Source organism: Ictalurus punctatus, chromosome 21 (assembly GCF_001660625.3).
Source record: "Ictalurus punctatus breed USDA103 chromosome 21, Coco_2.0, whole genome shotgun sequence".
NCBI classification, from domain to species: domain Eukaryota; kingdom Metazoa; phylum Chordata; class Actinopteri; order Siluriformes; family Ictaluridae; genus Ictalurus; species Ictalurus punctatus.
This window is the reverse complement of record NC_030436.2, coordinates 3902602-3924375: the sequence shown is the minus strand read 5'-3', so window position 1 is coordinate 3924375 and position 21774 is coordinate 3902602. Positions and strand designations below refer to the sequence as shown.

The 21774-nt window shown below is 39.1% G+C and overlaps 1 protein-coding gene across 1 annotated transcript in view; it reads right to left on the bottom strand.

Moving 5' to 3' along the window:
* The window catches only part of shisa10.1 (shisa family member 10, tandem duplicate 1), a 26271-nt gene extending 4497 nt beyond the window's left edge, over positions 1 to 21774 (bottom strand). Inside the window, exons 1-4 of the mRNA XM_017450702.3 lie at positions 21616 to 21774; positions 20536 to 20683; positions 10808 to 10935; positions 7613 to 7810 (exon numbers count right to left, since the gene is read on the bottom strand). Of these exons, the coding sequence (XP_017306191.1) occupies positions 7613 to 7810; positions 10808 to 10935; positions 20536 to 20683; positions 21616 to 21676 (535 nt within the window). The 5' untranslated portion in view covers positions 21677 to 21774. The remainder of the gene's footprint in view (positions 1 to 7612; positions 7811 to 10807; positions 10936 to 20535; positions 20684 to 21615) is intronic.

Sequence of the window (21774 nt, the reverse complement as noted above, 5' to 3'; positions counted from 1 at the left end):
GTATAAACATTATGCTCCAGAATATTGAAAACAGGAACAATGCATGTAAAAGTACTAGTATGCTTAATAATTGAATAATAATTCATTAAAATGTTCGTTTTTGGTGTAACATATAAAAGTGAATGTTAATCAGTGACATGATTATTTATAAAACTTTAAACATAAATAAATGAGAATAATATAATCATTTAATGTGCAGTGGTTGAATCCATAATCCATAATTATGATAGAAAACGTCTGGGTTACCCCTGTTCCCTGAATGGGGAACGAGGTGCTGCATCAGTGGCTGATGCTATGGGAACACTCCCTGGGAGGTATCAATTGTCTGAAGCCCGTATATATACACATGCCAATTCCTTGGCTGACGGTGCTGACGCTTCCTCTCACGGCGCTGCATCACCCGTGCTATATATACCGCGGCACCACCTCCTCCTCAGATTTACAACTGAAGAAGCCAGCAGAACAAGGAGCATGGCAGCCATGCAGTGTCTCGTTCCCCATTCATGGAACAGGGGTTACGTATGTAACCCAGGCGGTCCCTTTCATAGGTTTACTATCAGTAGCTGACGCTATGGGAATGTAAGCCACAAACGCCATGCTCCAAAGGCTCCCATTTTAAGCTGGACGGTGCCTTATCTCAAGTCTATGCTTTTCTGACAAGAAAATGAAAACGGTCCAAACAGACAGAACCTGGGATCCAGGAGTCAAGTTCATGTCCAGATTATAAAACCTGACAAAGGTGTGCGGAGAGACCCAACCTGCCACCACACAAATATCATTCAAACAGACCCCCTTTAAGAAAGTCTTAGAAGATGCCTCACTCTACTCTACTCCTGGTAGAGTGGCTCGAACACCTACAGGCAAAGTGGCACCACGTGCCTCATAGAATAAAAAAATACCCTCTCTTACCCAGTGTGACATTCTCTGTAAACAAAGAGTTTATCTGATTTACACCACTGGCTGGCGTAATCCTCAAAGCCCTTACTGGGCAAAGCCTGTGCAGTCTCTCGTCTTCCTGCGATGTGAAAGTTGGAGGAGAAAACGACTGCAGAACCACTACTTGAGAATGAAAAGGAGTAGAAGCAACTTTAGGTAGGTAACCTAGTCTAGGTCATGAGAAGATCTTAGCTAGGCCAGGAGTGAAATCCATACAGGAAGCACTCACTGATATAGCCTGCAAGTCACCAATGTGCTTGAGAGGTCATCAAAAGCACCACCTTTAAAAGTCAGAACCTTTTCAGAGGCCAACTCCATAGTGTCATACAGAGGCCCTATAAGACCTTCTAGGACTATAGATAAGACCCAAGAAGGCACATTAGGCGGACAGAAAGGCCTCAGCCATCTCGCTCCATGCACAAAAATGTGAAATCAGTATATGACTTCCCAAGGAAACATCACCCACTTGCACATGCTCAGCAGCAATAGATGCTACGTAGACCCTCAAAGTGGTTACGGCTGAGGGTGCAATATCCATTCCTCAGACCTCAATCCATGCCTTGACAGGAAATCCACTGCTAGATTGACGACACCGGGTACATGCACCGCTCTCAGAGACAGAAACTTGTTCTGTGTCCAGAGAAGAATATGGCATGCTAACAGAGACATGAGGCACAACTGTAATCCCCCTTGGTGGTTTGAAGAGGCAACTGTACTCCGAACATTGCAAATGACCGAGAACTCTGTCCCGGTGCTGGCAAGCCAACTCCTCTGACTGGGCTAAAATCAGCCAGTCGTCAAGGTAGGTCAGTACACGGATGACTTGAGATCTCAGAGGAGCCAAAGCAGCATCCATACACTCTGAGAATGTGCGAGGTGCCACTGCTAGACCGAAAGGAAGCACCTGAAATTGAAAGTCTTTGCCCCCAAAAGCAAACCTGAGGAACTTCCTGTGTCTCTGAATGATCTGAATGTGAAAATAAGCATCTTTCAGATCTATCGTCACAAACCAGTATCTGGTTGTATCTGGGCTAGAATATCTTTCTGTGTCAGCATCTTGAATCTGCAATTCGCATGCATGTAGTTCAGGTGACGCAGGTCCAGAATAGGACACAGATCTCCATCCTTCTCATCCTATAAGAAAATAACCTCTTGTTCTAAAACAGGAACCTGATCTACAGTCACATCCGAAGGGAGCACTCTGTTGAAGCAAGGTGGACTGAACCAAAACTGGGTGGTGTACCCCTGACACTGCCCCGCTGCCCTGTTTAACCATAGATGTCTCTCAGCCTGACCGCCAGCCATATAGGACTTTACAATTAGCGCAGAAGTTGTCTTACGGGGCTTTGTAGGCAGTACAGGCCGTGCCTTCCATGAGGAGGCCAGAGACAGTAAGAGACGGACAGCTAGTGTCTCTTCAACCGCTGACAGGCAAGCGCACACCTGCTCCACTGAACCCACAATGTTGGTGAAGCCAGACACAGCTACATTTGTAGTGCACGCTGAGAACAGCTGTTTCCAGGATTTCGCAATCTCCTCGTGGAGATCAGGAAAGAATGGCAGCTGTCTATGCGCTGTGAGTGGGGGCCAGGCAGGACGCGCTCGTTCCATTTAGAAGGTTCCCCTCGCTGAACCTGCTCAGGGCAGTAGAGGTTGAGCTTCTCAATAGCACGAGAGAGAACGTCGGTGAGCTCAGCACATGCTCGGGAATTCATCTTCCCCTCAATGACTGCAAGCTGGCCAGGCCCTGATGCAGCAAAGCAGGCCCAAATCATGATGTTGGGATGGTTTTCATGATGATATGCAGTGCCCTTTCTACGCCAGATGTAGTACTGTGTGGTTTTTCCAAATAGTTCAATCTTAGTTTCATCAGTCCACAAAACATTTTGCCAATATCGCTGTGGAGCATCAATGTGCTCTTTTGCAAACTTCAGGCGTGCAGAAATGTTCTTTTTAGTAAGCAGTGGCTTTCTTCATGGTGTCCTGCCGTAGATACCCTGCTTGTTCAATGTTTCACGTATTGTAGACTCATGAACAGAGATGTTATTCAGTTCCAATGATGCCTTCAAATCTTTAGCTGTCATTCGGGGTTATTTCTTTACCTCATTGATGAGTCTTCGTTGTGCTCTTGGTGTCATTTTTGACTGGGCGCCCACTTCTTGGTAGAGTAGCAACAGTCCCAAAGTGTCTCCATGTTTGTCTAACTGTAGACTGATGAATTTGTAGTCTTTGAAATCACTTTGTAACCCTTGCCAACTTTATGTAAATCAACAATTCTTGATCGTAGATCCTCTGAAAGCTCTTTTTGGCGAGGCATGGCTCACATAAGCGTGTGCTTCTTCTGCAGAGCAAACTCCAAAAGTTTGAGGGGTTTTTATCAGTCAAAGTAGCTGTAGTCCACACCTCCAAACTCATTTTCTTAACGAGACTCCAGGTGTGCTAAAACCTGACTCCAATTAGCTTTTTTGAGGTCATTAACTCAAGGGTTCACATACTTTTTCCAGAAGCACTATGAGGTTTTTTTGGTTCTTCTCAATAAAGACATGAAAGATCAGAATTTTTTTTGTGTTATTATTTTAGGCACATTATATTTGTCAATACCCTTGACTTAGACGTAAATCAGATCACATTTTACGACAAATTTATGCAGAAAACCATGAAATTCCAAAAGTTTCACATACGTTTTCTTGCCACTGTACAAATTGGTTTAAGGAAGTGACGTCTTTGTTCCGGTTAGTTGTCAAGCACATTCAAAACAACAACGGGAGGCGATTTATGCACAGTGAGATTGCAATAACGTATTTAATCATGCGATTAAAAATGTCCGCATTAAAATTAGGATCATGTTGTTTGGTGGTTGGATGTTCCTTCAGGCCTGGAACTAACCTACATTCGGAAAGTAAAAAGTGTTGAGAATTTGGGTTACTGATCGGAAGGGCGGGGGTTCAAACCCCAGCACTGCCAAGCTGTTGTTGTTGGGCCCTTGAACAAGGAGGCTAACCCTTTCTGCTCCAGGGGTGCTGTATCATCTCTGACCCCAGCTTCCTGACAGGCTGGGTTATGCAAAGAAAACAATTTCACTGTGCTCTACTGTATATGTGACCAATAAAGACTCATTATTTATTTAAATAAACATGTTGCCATTTATTTCAGCAGGACAATGACAGGCCTCATTCTGCACGTGCCACAATAGCGGTGCTTCGTAGACACAGAGCACGTGTGCTTTACTGGCCTGCCAGCAGTCCAGATCGGTCTTCTATTGTAAACGTATGGCGCATCATGAAGAAGACTCTTGTATCAAGCAAGAATGGGCAAAAATTCCACTTGCAAAACTGCAACAGTTCGTATACTCTGTTCCCAAATGATTAAAAAGTGTAATTAAAAGGGTGATGTAACACAGTGGTAACCATGCCTCTGTCCCAACTTTTTTTTTTTTGAGTAATATTGATTTATTATTCTTATTATTATTATTATATAATGAATATTATTTATAAAAATTATTTATAATAACAAAATTAAATTAAGTTGATCCTTGAAAACATGGTAAATCTTTTCTTTGTATGTTTGTCAGTTAAATACAGGTTCAAGAGAATGAATAAATCACAGATTTTTGTTTTTATTGCATTTTAGAAAATATCCCAACTTTTATGGAAATGTGGTTTGTATAAAAAGGCAAAGCACCTACACTTTCCCCCCACATTTTTTTCCACCAAATTATTCAGTCTGAAACTGAATAATAGATGATTCAGTTCTTGAAACACTAAATGCTAAATGTGAGGTACATTTTTACACCAAATAAGTTCTTAGATTACAAAAGTTTTTTGTTTTTTTGCGACCCTATGATCATCACACTGTAACCATTTACTAGCACAACCTTTAAGAATTCTTAAGTCAATACAGATACCTATAACAGTAGACAATGGCTACTTTATTTCCATTATCGGCACAGATGGTAAACACTGCTGATTTATATTATTTTATGTGAATAAGATTTTACACAATGGTTGAAAATTTTCACTTAAACAACTGGAGAATCTACTTACTCTGAAAAAAAAAAAAATCATATTTGTAATAACTAGTATTCTTTCGGAAAACTACGTAAAACAAATAATAATTTTGTAATAATAACAAAGCTCTCAGTGTCTAGGAACCTTTTCCTGTCACTTACCTAACCCTGACCATGTCCTGCTTCCATGGGGTGTGACCGCTGAAAAATCGAATCAGTCACTGATGTGGAATTCCATGTCAAGTTGAAAGCCAGATTGATCTGTCTATATTTATTGATAATCTATACATATCTGTCCTATTCCTTTATACCAAGTGGAACGCAATGCCAGCAGTCTTGCCTGCCCTGTGAACAAATCTAGTCCGTTTTTAAACGGAAAGGAAGCTATTGAAAAGAAAAAAATAAACTATTTCAGACATCTGACCTTGCTGTGATTAATTTCAATCTAATCAGTTCATCTGCTGGTTACAGTGATAATTGCATATAAACCCAACAAACAGTAACCGATGCACAGACAGACGACTTGTGGCCATAAAACATAATGCCAGTACTTGGTGGCAGAGGCATAAATATGGGCATATAATAAGTATTATTATATTACATTATTTAATGTAATTGACAATTAATAAATATAACTTTAAGTGTTAACTAAAAGTGCCGTTTTTTGATGTACAGTGGTGCTTGAAAGTTTGTGAACCCTTTAGTTCACAAACTTTGAACTAGTCCTAAAAGTAGACAAAGGGAACCCAATTAAACAAATGAGACAAAAATATTATACTTGATCTTGTATTTATTGAGAAAAATTATCCAATATTACATATTTGTGAGTGGCAAAATTATGTGCACCTCTAGGATTACCAGTTAATTTGAAGGTGAAATTAGTCTGATCTTCACAACACATGTTTGTGGAAGTGTATCATGGCATGAACAAAGGAGATTTCTGAGGAACACAGAAAAAGAGTTGTTGATGATCATCAGGCTGGAAAAAGTAACAAAACCATCCTTAAGGGTTTGGACTCCACCAATCCACAGTCGACAAATTGACGAAATTCAAGATCATTGTTACTCTCCCCAATAGTGGTCGAACCAACAAAGATCACTCCAAGAGTAAGACATGTAATAGTACAAGAGGTCACAAAGGAACCCAGGGTAACTTCTAAGCAATGAAAGGCCTCACTCACATTGGCTAATGTTCATGAGTCCACCATCAGGAGAACACTGAACAACAATGGTGTGCATGGCAGGGTTGCAAGGACAAAGTCACTGCTTTGGCTGGTTACTGCCTGTCTGCAGTTTGCTAAAAAATCACATGGACAAGCCAGAAGGCTATTTAAAAACAATTGTGGATGGACGAGACCAAAAAAGAACTTTTTGGTTTAAATTTAAAAGGTTATGTTTGGAGAAAGGAAAACACTGGGTTCCAGCATAAGAACCTTATACCATCTGTGAAACATGGTGGTGGTAGTATCGTGGTTTGGGCCTGTTTTGCTGCATCTAGGCCATGACGACTTGCAATCATCGAAGGAACAATAAATTCTGAATTATACCAGATAATTCTAAAGGAAAATGTCAGGACATCTGTGCATGAACTGAATCTCAAAAGAAAGTGGGTCATGCAGCAAGACAACGACCCTAAGCACACAAGTCATTCTACCAAAGAATGGTTAAAGAAGAATAAGAGTTAATGTTTTGGAATGGCCAAGTCAAAGTCCTAACCTTAATCCAATAGAAATTGTGTAAGAACCTGAAGCAAACAGTTTATTTGAGGAAACCCACCAACATCCCAGAGTTGAAGCGGTTCTGTACTGGGGAACAGGATAAAATTCCTCCAAGCCGATATGCAGGACTGATAAACAGTTACCGGAAACATTTAGTTGCAGTTATTGCTGCACAAAGGGGGTCACACCAGATACTGAAAGCAAAGGTTCACATACTTTTGCCACTCACAGATATGTAATATTGGATCATTTTCCTCAGTGAATAAATGACAAAAAAGTGAAAAAAGTATCATATTTTTGTATCATTTGTTTAATTGGGTTCTACTGAAAATCGATTTATCGACATTTTAGATGATATTTATGCAGAAATATAGAAAATTCACAAACTTTCAAGCACCACTATATCGGTTACTAACATGAGCAAAAAGCAGGAAACTGGTGTTTCCTCAAGTATTTAAAAAAGTTAGAAATGAAGAAATAATCAATCTTTAAGTATCACATGAGAAATAAGAAAATCTCCAAGTGCCAAATGACTTATTAAAACTAAAAGCTAATTCACAATTCACTGCACCTCATGCAAGAGGATGTCACACTGCAGACCCTTAACAGACTCTTTAAGTGTCAACAGAAGATCAGTTACACAATACTCCACAATGTTGTTATTTTTGCAACAACAAAAAAATTAGCATTTGAACACCGCTTAAGATAAAGTCTGTCTCATTTGCAAGGCTGCATAAGGACAGCTGGGGCATCGCATGCATCTTTCCCAGGGTGTTTTTACATTGCCTTCACAAAATATCATCAATGTTTGAAAAACCTGGTGGACACAAAGGTTGGTCTAAACAAGAAATTAATATTTTAACTTCGTTTTAAATTCACCTGAAAACACACTGCAGGTAGTTTATGAATCAAGTTTAGATTTGGGAGGAAAAGGTATTAATGCTGTTCTTACCACTCTCCTGGTATGGAGGAGGCGGTCCTGGTGCATAAGGCTGGCCTTGATATGGACCGTACCCGGGCTGGACACCATAGCCAGGCTGTACAGGAGCTGGAACTGGCTGGAAGGCTGGATACTGAGTAGGAGGGTTTGAAGGTTGCTGCTGAGGATACTGGGTAGTTAGTACTGTGGTTGTGGTCGTTGTCATCACCGCTGTTGAGGGAGATAAAAATGTCAAGTTAATCTTCTCAACATCAACTTCTCAGTTATCTTCTCTGACTGTACGAAAACTTATTTTTCAAGCCCTCAACTGTCACAGCTTTAATTACGTATCGGAGGGAGAGGGGCGATCAGACTTCGATGTTGAATGAAAAAATAACCTTATAAAATTCAGACACTACACGGCTGAATACTTACTGTATAAGTGCATAGTGTATAGTGTGTCATTTGGGACACAAGTTCACTGGTGCAGACGTGCTTGTACACCACTTCAAAGGCATTCACGTCAAAATGATGACTCTATTCTCAAAATACTAAGACTTTATTCTCGTATTAGCACAAAAATATTCTCATAATTTTGACTTTGTTCTCAAAATAGTACGACTTTATTCTAGTAATCATCATTTTTAACTTTTTTTTTTTTTTTTACAAGGAGATAAAAATAAAACGCTGTCATATTTTGCACATTAGTGTGTACTAAAGTTATAATGAATCAATATAACGTAACAAAAATAAAAAGAACTAAATTAGTATAATACTGTACAAAAGACTAAAACTATGACTAAACTGGGCATATTACACCGAATTAGAACTGTTTTGTCAATGGCCAAAATTACCCTCCATGTTGTCCTAAAGTAAGAAAAGTTAAGAGATAACACATTCTTTAAGCTTTGTAGAAACAGACAATACTGATTAACATGTAGGGAAACTTGGCAATACTCCGAGTGAGATTCTCCACATACAAGTGAGACATTCACGAGAAGGAAACGGCCTTTAGAGCATGCAGCCTGACAACCTGCAAATAATTCACAGGGAAAGGATTGCCAAACATAAAAAAGCTACTTCAGCATACATGATCAGTACATGTTCCAGAATTAATATAAAGAAAATCTCTGAAAGGGTTTGAAAGATTTATTGTGTTTTAAACTGGGATCTTACAAAGCCAACGCTAAAATGACAAAGAATAAAAAGGACCAATTTCCACCCAAACTTATTTGAGAGAAATGTCATCAAAGGTCCACCCACTGTTTTGTGAACATCTTGTGTTATGTCTTTGGAAAATGCCCTCTTGTGAAAAAAAAAATATGTGGCTACTTCCTGCATGGCGGGTACGCAATCGCTCCGGTGAAGTCGTCTTGGAAAGCGTGAGTCAGAGGGAGTGGGGAATCCCACAGCTCCTTTACTATTTCTAACCTAGGCTCACTCCCAACATGTCCACCGGACCAAAACTAAACAAGAGAACACACGAGGAGAGGGCCAACAGATACTGCTAGCATTCCATTTAGCAACATCATGCCTGCGATGAAAAAAATCAAAATCAGTACGTAATGTACCGTTTTGCCATTTCATTGCCATTTAAGCCATTCAAATACAGAATAGCCTTTATTTTTAACACATAGAAGTTATATCTTGACATATATGTGAAGATGTATATCTTCACATATCCCAGCTTGTTAGAAAGCAGGGTCCGCCATGATACAGTACCCCTGTGGCAGAGAGGGTCAAAGGCCTTGCTGGGGCTTGGATCAGTAACTCACAGTCTAACACTGAGCCACCACTGTTTGATTATCAACTTAAGATAGTCAGTGACTACGTTTACATGGACAGCAGTAATCTAATTATTGACCGTATTCTGAATAAGACAATATCGTGATTAAGGTGTTTACATGAGTTTCTTTTAGAATACTCCTCTCATGTTACTGTTTTACATGTTCTAGAACACAGAGAGATTAACATGCGTCTTCACGCCGTCCGACGTTCCCTCCAGAATTTCACGTATCGACATACAGTCCATCTTTGTTATGGTAACGTATACAGTTTGGGGTGTTTTTATTTTTAATTTTTACGAACGAATCAAAAACAGTTAATTATTTGTCATGCTGTACGTGTTAACAGACAACTGCTTGAAGCCGTGGGCTGCGTCCCAAACCGTGTACTTACCTACTATATAGTAGCCGAGATACATGTTTTTCACCTACTATATAGCAGGTAATTATGCAGTTTCGGACGCAGTCGTGCTCTCTTGTTTGCCGTAAAACGGTAGAGCGCTGCCATGTGTGTACGTGTCCTGCCACAAAATGCGGTGAAAACTCCCACACGACATTATTAGTGCGATTAAGGTGTGTACATGTCTGTAATACACGTCGATAATGTGACTAAAACAGGACTACTCAACACGACTTAATTCGATTTGTGTTTACTTCGAGTATGATTTTAGCCGGATTAAGGTAATTAAAAAATTTGCTGTTTACATGCTAGTTTCTTAATCAGAGTATCGTCTTAATCGGGTTAATTTTGGATTATTGTTGTCCATGTAAACGCACTGAGTGTCAGTACCTTAAAAGCCACAAATATCTTGCTTTTTATTTAAGTGTCTGTGGAAGTAAGGAATCATGTGAACTATATTCCCATGGCTTTAAATGTAAAAATACTGTTGCATTCCTGTATACCACATCTGAGATGTGCCTAATCTAGTCCTGGGACTACCAGCAAATACATATTATCTAACCTTACAACACTTCAGAAAAGAAATTTGAAGGCTGTGGTGTCTCCCTAGAGAGTCTGCTATGTTTCTTCAGTAAACATGGTCAAAACACCCACTTTCACAGGAAGCAGTTATTTGACCAACAGTGAACTAAATAGTGGGAGTAAACTTGAATGGAAGTTTGTATATATTTCTCTGAAAGAAATTTGAATTTGATGCCATGGACCCCCCGATCAACTATATCTTCAACCAAAAAAGCTTGCGTCAAAGGGTTCAAAAGTTTTGCTATGAGAGCCAGGCAGATTGCATCTTTCAAGGTTCTGATGTTTGTGGTCAGAAGAGTGTACAACAGGAAACAGACAATTTGTGAGCCATGAGCTGAGCATATGAGACTGACACTAGCTGGGAAATATGTGGAGTGGGTGTGTTTTTTGATTCACAGGCTTCTGCCTTTAATTACCATTGGACTGAAATTTAGAAGAAATGACAAAGAGGTTTTGACTTACGCCTGGGTTTTCTGCACATTTTGTACAAGCAGCAGCAGGGGCAAACGCAGCAGGCTATGATGAGTATGATGAAGATGATCATACCCACTACACCACCAGTAGCAATGTGAACGGAGTTGTTCTTTATGCTATTGAAAAAGTACAGAAAAGAAAAATGAAATAAGTATTAGACAAGCATTCAACCTTAATTAAATTCAATCCTGGTTCAACGACACACTGCGTTTAAATAAACAGAAATTATAAAGATGTCTTATACTCCAGTGATCATTACACAAGATAACCTGCTAACATTATAGAAGATTTGCCATCCGGTCATGTGAAAAAGTTAGTACTGCAATTGACTAGGCATTCTTTTGGATGCACACATCCAAACACATGAGCATGTGTCATTAGGTCATACCGGGCCTGCTTACCTAGTGATAAATTCTAGAGCTACATTTACAGGTGCATCTCAAAAAAATGGTATATTGTGGAAAAGCTCTTCCCCCGCCCCCCATAATTTAATGAAAGAAGTGGAACTTTTTCATTATACATAAAGTTAAATATTTCAAGCCTTTTTGTTTTAATCCTGATGATTACAGCTTGTGAAGTTGCCAAAAACATTAATTGTTACTTTGCTGTTTAATGAGTACAACGAAAAACACAATTGCAAATAACTTTAACAGCTTCAACCCAGTACCGCTGAAAAATAGAGTCGTGACACTCCTATAGACTTCTGTAGTAACCAAAGATCGGAGAAGTGACGCGTGTTGTGGGACAACCGATAGTTCCAACACTGGAACATCTTCGGTGATTAGATTTGTGTTAAAGTTAGCAACACTTAGTACAAGACTGTATCATATTAGTACACCTAATTTCAATGACTGGAAGTTAGCTCAACTAGATAACATGGCTAGCTTGTATCCAGCAAGGTTGTTCCTTCTTTAATTCAGTCATTACACACATCGTTTGTTAGAGCGTGCATCAGTGATGGGTGATAAGGTCAGCAGCATAAACGTGGACGCATTATAGCCTTCAGGAAGGTAGGATTTATTGCTAGACTGTATTAGTTTTAGCTCGGTGTACCTAATAAACTGGCAGCTGTATATATGCTTAGAGCGTTCATAGAAATACCAAAATTGCATATTGCCTGAGTAGTGGAGTGCAAATACCATAAACCATCAACACTAACCCAGACAAGCCCTCTTCCACATTTTGGAAAATATGTAAATTGTGTACCAACAATTAATTTGAGCTACAGAGGCATTTACCCAGCTTTGCGTTCAGCTACTGGTCTTCACTTTGTGTGTCTGTGTGTGTATATATGGTCATATGAAAAAATAAGCACACTGCATGGAAACTGCTGGGTTTTTTTTAGACATATTTGGACAACAAACATTTGATCCTCTTTGAAACAGTGCCTATCAATAAAGGTGTTACACTATCAAATGACACATAAAATTGACATTTTATAGTAATTTTCACAATTTAAATTAACAAAAAATAAACAGATCAGTCACATGGAAAAAAAAAAGTAAGTACACCCCTACATGTATCACACCTTCAAAGCCATAGAATTAGAATCAGGTGTTCAGGATTGAGTCCCAGTGATTAGAACCGGCTTGGGGAGTGCAGGTGGAACCTGTCTTACTTAAACCCCTCTCATATCTAGTGTCTGGTGTTCCCTTTGCTATTGAGGTGTGTGGTGTCATCATGCTAAAATCTAAAGAGTTCTGTAAGGCCTTTAGAAAAAAGGTTGTGGATGCCTATGAGTCTGGCAAGGGATTTAAAAAGATTCAAAATTATTTGAAATAAAATCAGTCCACTGTAAGGAAAATCATCTACAAATGGCGCGGATTACAAACAACTGCTAATTTGTCCAGGACTGCCCGTCCCACAAAATCAGCCAAGAACCCCAAAATTTCATCACAGGATCTGCTAGTAAGTCTTGCAACTGTTGGTGTCAAAGTGCATGCTTTTGCACTCACAGAGAGGCGTGCTAGGAAAAAGCCATTGCAAGACTACAGTTTGCCAGTGATCATATAAGCAAAGACCATTCATTTTGGAATAATGAGCTCTGGACAGATGAATCAAAGATAGAGTTGTTTGGCCACAGGGACAGCAGACATGTTTGGCACAGACCAAAAACAGTTTTTCAGGAGAAGCAACTCATACCAACTGTGAGGCACGGCGGTGGAAATGTTATGGTTTGGGGTTGCTTCGCTGCCTCAGGGACTGGACAGCTTACATTCATTGACTATGAATTCTTCACCATCATATCAAGGAGTGCTTGAAGATAATGTGAGGCCATCTGTCCAAAAGTTGAAGTTGAACCTAAAGTGGACCTTTCAACAGGATACTGATCCTAAGCACACGAGCAAATCCACCAAGGAACGGCTCAAAAAGAAGAAATGAAGGGTTATGGAATGGCCTAGTCAAAAGCCGGATTTGAATCCCATTGAAATGTTGTGGGGGGATTTGAAACAGGCAGTACATGCAAGAAAACATCTTGCAACTGAAAGAATATTGCATGGAAGAGTGGTCAAAAATTCCAGCAAACCTAGTGGACAATCATGTAAAATGCCTACAAGAAGTTTATTTCTGCTAAAGGGGGAGATACTAGCTTCTGAGGCCAAGGCTATACTTAGTTTTTCCACAGAAGAATCTCACATATATTGATACGTCTGTTGAATAAATGATTGAAATGAGGGAATTTTTCCTTGTGGCTTTGTTCAAGTATATCAACAAGTAAATGTTTGCTTGTACAAATATGTCAAAAACACCAACAATTTCCAAGGGGTGTACTTATTTTTTCACATGCCTGTATACACTGCCGGGCCCCCAAAAAAGTCACACACATTAAAATTTCGTTGCATCACCTTTAGCTTTGATTACAGCGGTGGCCCATTCATGTGTGAAAATGATTCCTCGTGCTCCATCAAACTCTCTTTCACAATTTGAGGCAGATGAACCTAGGTATTGTCATCCTGGAATATGCCTGCGTCATCAGGGATGAAAAAAAATCCATTGATATGATAACCTGGTCATTCAGTAATTCAGCTGACTTAATTTTATTTCCACATAATGTTGCTGAGCCTAGATCAACCCCAGATCACCGAACACCGCCAGAACCCTGCCTCCAGAGGTTTGTACAGTAGGCACCATTGGGTGCATCGCGTCATGTGCTTCCCTTCTTACCCTGATGCACCCATCGCTTTGGAATACGGTAAATCGAGACTCATCAGACCACATGACCTTTCTCTATTGCACCACAGTCCAATCTTTATGCTCCTTAGTAAATTGAAGTCATTTCTATCTGATTAGCCTCACACTGATTAGCCAACACAGCTGTTTAGTCCCAATCCTCCAAGTTCTCGTCGCATTCTGCATGTGAAAATGCTATATATATATATATATAAATCCAGGGACAGTCCTAATGCAGTGGAAGAAATAGAAAAATGGCTACAGAGACTGCACAGCCTTGTGATGGGACCCAAAAAAAACCACAAAAAAAACACCACCACCAGAGCCATGTGAAATACTTTCAGTTAACTTTCTGTCAGCGTTTGAGTGTGGTGTCACCAGGTGTCTGTGTGACGGTGAGAGGAAAGTGTGTCACAACTCTCTTTTTTGATGGTGCTGCTTCAACCTTATGTCCACTTCCTACATGTGGATGGTTTCTAAGGTCATGAGGCTGTGTTGTGTATTGGAAAGAAAGCAGAAATGCTAACCACTGTCCTTTTTCAGCAGGCTGTGCAAAAGATTGAATACAATGTTAGGAAGGAAAAAACACCGGCACAGCTGCACAATCACATCTGGCACTAACCTCTGGTTAAAAGTGTTGTCTCAAAACATATCATAACTGAGCTCAGGTTTAGCAAAAAGCTAAATGAGAACCAAGGCTTATAAAATCATTGGACCAATAAAAACTTCTATCAGACATGAACCCCTGACAAAATAACAGGCTCAGTTACAGCACCCTCCACTAATATTGGCACCCTTGGTAAATATGAGCAAAGAAGGCTGTGAAAAATTGTCCCTATTGTTTAACCATTTAATCTTTTGTTTAAAAAAAATTCAGAAAAATACTCTGCTCTCATGGATATCAAACAATTGCAAACACAACACAGGTTGTCCAAAAATATATTTAACTTTGTTAAATATAGGTGTGCAACAATTATTGGCACCCCTATGAATTCATATGAAAAAAATATATTTGAAGTATATTCCCATTGATATTTAAAAAAAATAATAATAATTTAGTACACATGGGTGACTAGGAACAGGAAATTGTTCAACTATGATTACCTGTTTAGATATGAGGAAACACATTGGTCAAATTCACTTATAACAATGAGACCAAGGAATAATGAGTCTGAGTCTTTACTCATCACATATGTATATGCACAGTGAAATTCTTTTCTTTGCATGTCAGGAAGCTGGGGTCAGAGTGCAGGGTCAGCCATGATACAACGCACCTGGAGCAGAGACGGTTAAGGGCCTTGCTCAAGGGCTCAACAGTGGCAGCTTGGCAGTGCTAGGGCTTGAACCCAGACCTTCTGCTCAAGAACCCAGAGCCTTAACTGCCAAGCCACCACTGCCCCCCCAAGAAAATAGCACAAGCATTGAAAATGTCCATTTCCATCACCAGGACAATAATTAAGAAGTTCCAGTCAACTGGAAATGTTATGAATCATCCTGGAATTGGACGCGTGTCTATATCGTCTCAACGCACTGTGAAGAGGACGGTTCGAGTGGCCAAAAAATCTCCAAGGATCACAGCTGGAGAACTGCAGAAGTTAGTTGCGTCTTGGGGTCAGAAAGTCTCCAAAACTACAATCTGAAGTCACCTACATCACCACAAGCTGTTTGGAAGGGTTTCAAGAAAAAGGCCTCTACTCTCATCCGAAAACAAACTCGAGCATCTTCAGTTTGCCAGACACTACTGGAACTTCAAATGGGATCGGGTTCTATGGTCAGATGAAACCAAAATAGAGCTTTTTGGTAATAAACACCAGAGGTGGTTTTGGTGCACACAGAGAGGTAGCCATATGGAAAAGTACCTCATGCCCACGGTTAAATATGGTGGAGGATCTTTAATGTTTTGGGCTGTTTTTCTGCCAGAGGACCTGGACATTTTGTTAGGATACATGGCATCATGGACTCTATCAAATATCAACAGATATTAAATGAAAACCTGACTGCCTCTGCCAGAAAGCTTAAAATGGGCCGTGGTTGGATCTTCCAGCAGGACAATGATCCAAATCATACATCAAAATCAACACAAAAATGGTTTACTGACCACAAAATCCATGGCCATCCCAGTCCCCTGACCTGATACCCATAGAAAATATGTGAGGTGAACTGAAAAGGAGAGTCCACCAGCGTGGACCTCGAAATGTGAAGGATCTAGAGAGATTCTGTATGGAGGAACGGTCTCAGATCTCTTGCCATGTATCCTCCAACCTCATCAGGCATTATAGGAGAAGACTCAGAGCTTGGAAAAGAGAGGTAGCACAAAGTATTGACCAATGGGGTGCCAATAATTGTTGTAGTATATATATATATATATATATATATATATATATATATATATATATACTACATTTTTAGATAAACCTGTGTTGTGTTTGCAATTGCTTGATATCCATGAGAGCAGAGTATTTTTGTGAGTTTTTTAAACAAAAGGTTAAACAATAAAGACACTTTGTCACAGCCTTCTTTGCTCATATTTACCAAGGGTGCCAATATTAGTGGAGGGCAATGTTTCTATGTAGCTCGGTTAATATTCATGGCTACACTCACACAGGGCAAGTGTCATCTGTTCATAAACACATGGCATTTCTCAACACACCACATTTTTCTGATGCCAAAGATCAGTCCAACACTGATGCTGATTTTGCCTATCGTTGCCATATTGTTGCTTAATTAAATAACAGGTCACTAATTGCAACACATTATTACTGGCATTTATTTACTGACATTACTCTGACATTAATATTATTTATACCAACCACATGAGACATGCAATCAAACACAAGGTGACATTATTCCATATATTTTTAAAGGGTCTGCACACTTTCTCGCAACTATATCTTATCTGCAATTCAGGCCCTGAATTGTCAAATTCCAACCAGACAAATAGGAACAAATAAATGCAAAATAAATATCCACTGTCTTTCTTGCTAAATGAAATGTTCCATTCAGTCTGCTAGCTGTATGAATGTGAGGTACGCGTGTGTGGAATCAACTGCAAAGTTGCAAAGCTTCGGGGTTGACTTTTGGTTTTCAAAGCCTGGCGACTTCATGGCTTGATGTATTTAAAATACAAATAAATAATTATACAGTGCTGTGAAAATGTATTTACCCTGTTCTGATTTCTTCTGTTTTTGTGTACATCTCATACTAATTATAGTTTTAGATCTTCAAATGAAATACAACATAAAATGAAAGCTGCAAGCAGCGATGAACGGACCCTCACACCCTGGTGCACGTTGGGGCTGCTCTGCCAGGGGAATGTCATTCCAATTGTTTAGCACTTATATGTTGTTACATTACATTTACTCATTTAGCAGACGCTTTTATCCAAAGCGACTTACGAATGAGAAAATACAAGCAAAAGGAGTGTGTCACGATGTAAAACATGTCATTTCCTGTTGGTACTAGGTGGCGCTATGATTATAATTGAATATTGGCATGTAGATGTGTTCAGGCCAGGATACGTATGAAACGTGAAGTTTGAACTCAAAAGCTTCGCAAAAAACTCAAAAACCTTGCACTTTAGCATCAACAAGGCCTCTGGATTAGACTCACCGAATATGATGCTGATCGGATTTTAAGATTAGACCGACCGAATATGATGTTGATCGGATCTTTAGATTAGACTGCTTGAATATGATGATGATCCAGGAGGCCTGGAAATGGCAAAATCTAAGCAGAACCGCAGAGAAATCTCAAAATGGCTGACTTCCTGTTGGGTTTAGGATATGGCTAGACTTTAGGATAGACTTTTTTTATTATTATTATTATTATTATTATTATTATTATTATTATTATTATCATTTTGTAAGTGGCGCTATCAAGCTATTTTCCCCACACCTAATTCTAAAACCTGTATCGGATGTAAATTTTTACGACTTCTTACTCGTGTGCACAATTTAGTGAGTTTTCGAGTATGTTCAGGCCTCAAAAATATGATTCGTTTCAGAAAAGAACGCGGAAGAGGAAGAAGAAACGGCGCAGATACAATAGTGTCCTCGCACCCTTGGTGCTTGGGCACTAAAAAGGCAACCTGAGTAAACACACAATAGAGTTTTCATTTTTTGTTGAAGCAAAAAAAGAAGTCCCAAGATTTTTACATTTGCGTACAAATATAAATGCAAACTCCGGACATGCCTAGTTCAACAAAAAAGGGCATAAAGGCTCTTGCTTTAAATGTTAGCCCTTTAGCCTCTATTTAGTTCCTCATTATGACAATTGGGCAATCAGAAGCTTCAAGTCATTACATCAATTTCTGGAAACTTTCAAACTGTTTAACTTGCAATATGGAAAACTTTGACCCAGTACAGTTCTGACATAATGAATTAAAGGTGAAATAAACCTGTCTCCAACAGATTGTTTTAAAATGAACTCTTGTGTGAACAAAGTAGATGCCATAAATGACCTGGCAATAGAAATGTATCATAACATGAAATGTGTGGAGTTGTGAAAAACTGAGACTGAATATCTGTAGCCTAGGTTTATGTAAATTTTTGAATGAAAAAACAAACAAACAAACAAACAGGAATAGTACCGAAACAGCTAAATTCATTAGGACTGCCACATTACACATGCACTACATGGCCAAAACTATGTGGACACCTAACAATCACAATCATATGTGCTTGTTGAACTTCCCATTCCAGAGATTTTACTCATTCTCTGCTTTGAGCGACACCTCAAAACAAACTGCTACACTAATAATCTTAGTACACCGATAGTGTCTATACTATTTAGGCAGTATTTTTTTTTTAATGATTCTACGTCTCAAACTACAAGCAAATATGTAACTTAAACCTCACTAACCCTGATCAGTACAAAGTGATTATTAAAAATGAATGAACACGAATGAAAGTGCAATATATACGAGACATGGTAAACACACTGCGCAGCATTCAATACACGCTCATGTTAATCAATGCAGACTTCCTTTTCACAGCAAGCTTCACATCTGACTCTGCCCTCCCACCCACAATAAAACGCTTCTCTGACCTTTTTTTTGTCTTCAGCACCTATAGAAAGAGAAGCAGGACGAAGAAGTTGCATGAACAATCATGGGAAACAGAAAGTACACCCTTTCTCAATTCTACGGTTTTATTTACCAGAGCCTAAATAACAATTTTGGTCCTCACCAACTTCTGCAAACAAATAACCTGAGGTGACAACAAAAATAAAATCACGACAGAGTTCAATATGTAGTCTATTTTTTTTTTTCCCCTTCCAAAAAAGTAAACTCGAAATTTCTTTACAGAAGTTGGTGAGGACCACACAATTGTTACTTAGGTCCTGATAAATAAAATCAAAGACTGAAGGAGGGTGTACTTTCTTTTTCCCATGAGTGTATGTGCAATAACATATGAATGGTTTATGTTGTTGCAGTGTGAATGTTTACTAAGTAAGTACATTTTATTTGCAAAGCACATTTAACACAGCAAAGCTGACCAAAGTGCTGAACAGAGTAAAGAAAAGTAAAATAGAAATATTTCATCTGACTATAACAGTAACTAGGTTTTGTATACACATAATGAAACTTGGTAAGACGTCTTCATAGTAGATCATTTATATCCACTGACCTATGCAATTACACAATTCCATCCATCTTCTATACCACTTATAATTCAGGGTCATGGGGAACCTGTAGCCTATCCCAGGAGGCATGGGGCACAAGGCAGCGTACACCGTGGAAAGGGTGCCAATCCATCTGACAAAACCAGAAATGTTCTCTTTCTCCCCATGGAGAGCAGCAGTTTCTAACATACTCAAACCAGCCCATCTGGCACCAACAACTATTCCACAGTCAAAGCCACCGAGATCTTTTTTTTTTCTTCCTGCATTCGGTTTAATGAGAACATTAACTGAAATGGCTGACATGTATCTGCATGACTGTATACATTGTGCTGCTGCCACATGACAGGCTGACTGGACAACTGCACGAATGTACAGGTCTACAGGTGTTCCTAATAAAGTGGTCAGTGAGCGTATATAAACGTAAGAGGAAAAAAACCCCAGTTGATTTTAAAGTAAAAAAGGGAAAGTCCAGTTTACATGCAGCACATATGTATAGTGTAGCAGAGTATATTTAGTATATTTATTTAGTGTAGAGTATATGTACGACTGTTATTGAGGTGAACTATAATGTGTCAGTGTCCACATAAGTAAAGAAAACAACGCAAAAATGAAAGAACCACAAAAAACAAAATGGTTCAGCAAGCCCACTCATATAACAGGCCTTCAGGAAGTCGAGTATGGAAACTTGCATAGTCTAGGGGCTGTAGATCAGCAAAGGGGGAAAATAAAGCACACTGACTCATTTCTGTACAAATTTGTAAAGCTAAAACAAGCCCTAACAAGTTACAATAATGGTTTCATTAATGCTTGTCTGCGAAAGCTTTTATTCACGTTCTTCTCTACCGAAAAGTAACAGTAGACCAGAAGTAACAGTAGACCATGCAATGAAAATGTGTAACATTTTTGACTTAAATAATTCTTACAAATTGCAGCTGCCCTCATTGAGCCGACTGAAGATGTCTGAGCAGCAGTAGCGATTGTCACAGCTTCCACAGCAGAACTGATTAAACGAGCAATCCTTGGATGGGTTGAACAGACCAGACGAAGAGATGTACCCGTCGCAGTCATCGGCTAGAGAATAAAAGGAAACAAGTATTTAAGGAAGGTTTAAGCATTATTTTTCATATAAATTATAAAAATAAACAGGTTAAAATTCTGGAGCTGTGTAATGATCGAGGTGAAGAAGGATATAATACTCTAGTAAACAGCACTAGGAACATTTCTCTTAAAAAAAAAAATCCCAGCTATTAAAACTTAGTGGATTAAAAAATAAACTAAGAAAGATATTTGAACTTAATCAGATGTTAATATAAAAAATAAAATTAAAAAACAGCTCACTGGTTGGCATTCTGATATAATACTTCCACATCATGTCTCCAAGGACTTACAGGACGTTCATATTAATGTCTGTTTTTATTTACAATTACACACATGCCTGAGAGGGTCAGAGTTTAACATTAGTGGTCTAATGTACTTCAGGAATACTTGATTAGTGTTTATAGGACAAAGTTGAAGTTAAAATGTGTACAAAATACTTCTGTAGCATACAATTATTTAAAAAGTTTGGTTATATCCTCTATATTTGTGTATGCTGAGGGAATAATAATAATAATAATAAATAATAAATAATAATAAACCACATGAAGACAAGGTGTGAAGGTAACCAACAACAGGAAAAGAACGTCTGAGCTGTTTCTTTTAAAACACAAACAAACAAACAAACACGCGCGCGCGCGCGCGCGCACACACAGACACACACACACACACACACACACACACACCGTTAATAAATAATTATTATAAACAATGAGGCGACTTCGTCATGTGAGATAAAAATGTTAGAAACACGCAACACCACAGAGACAAGTCTTCTGTCGCATAAATAAAACTCGACATTTAGGGGGGGAACTAATGCTTAAATAAAGAAAGAAAGAAAGAAAGAAAGAAATAACGTCGCCAAAAAAAAAAATGAACACACAGACCGAAATTTGGCTTCAACTTACCGACTGCGGTTACAAGCAAAGTGGCAAAGAAGGCCAGGACGGCGGGGATGGACGAGGCCATGATGAATCTCTCTCTTTTCGCTTTTCAGCTCTGAAATGCTCCTCGGTCTTCTACTGTAATATGAAATACGACCTGGACAACACGCCTCTGATGCCCTC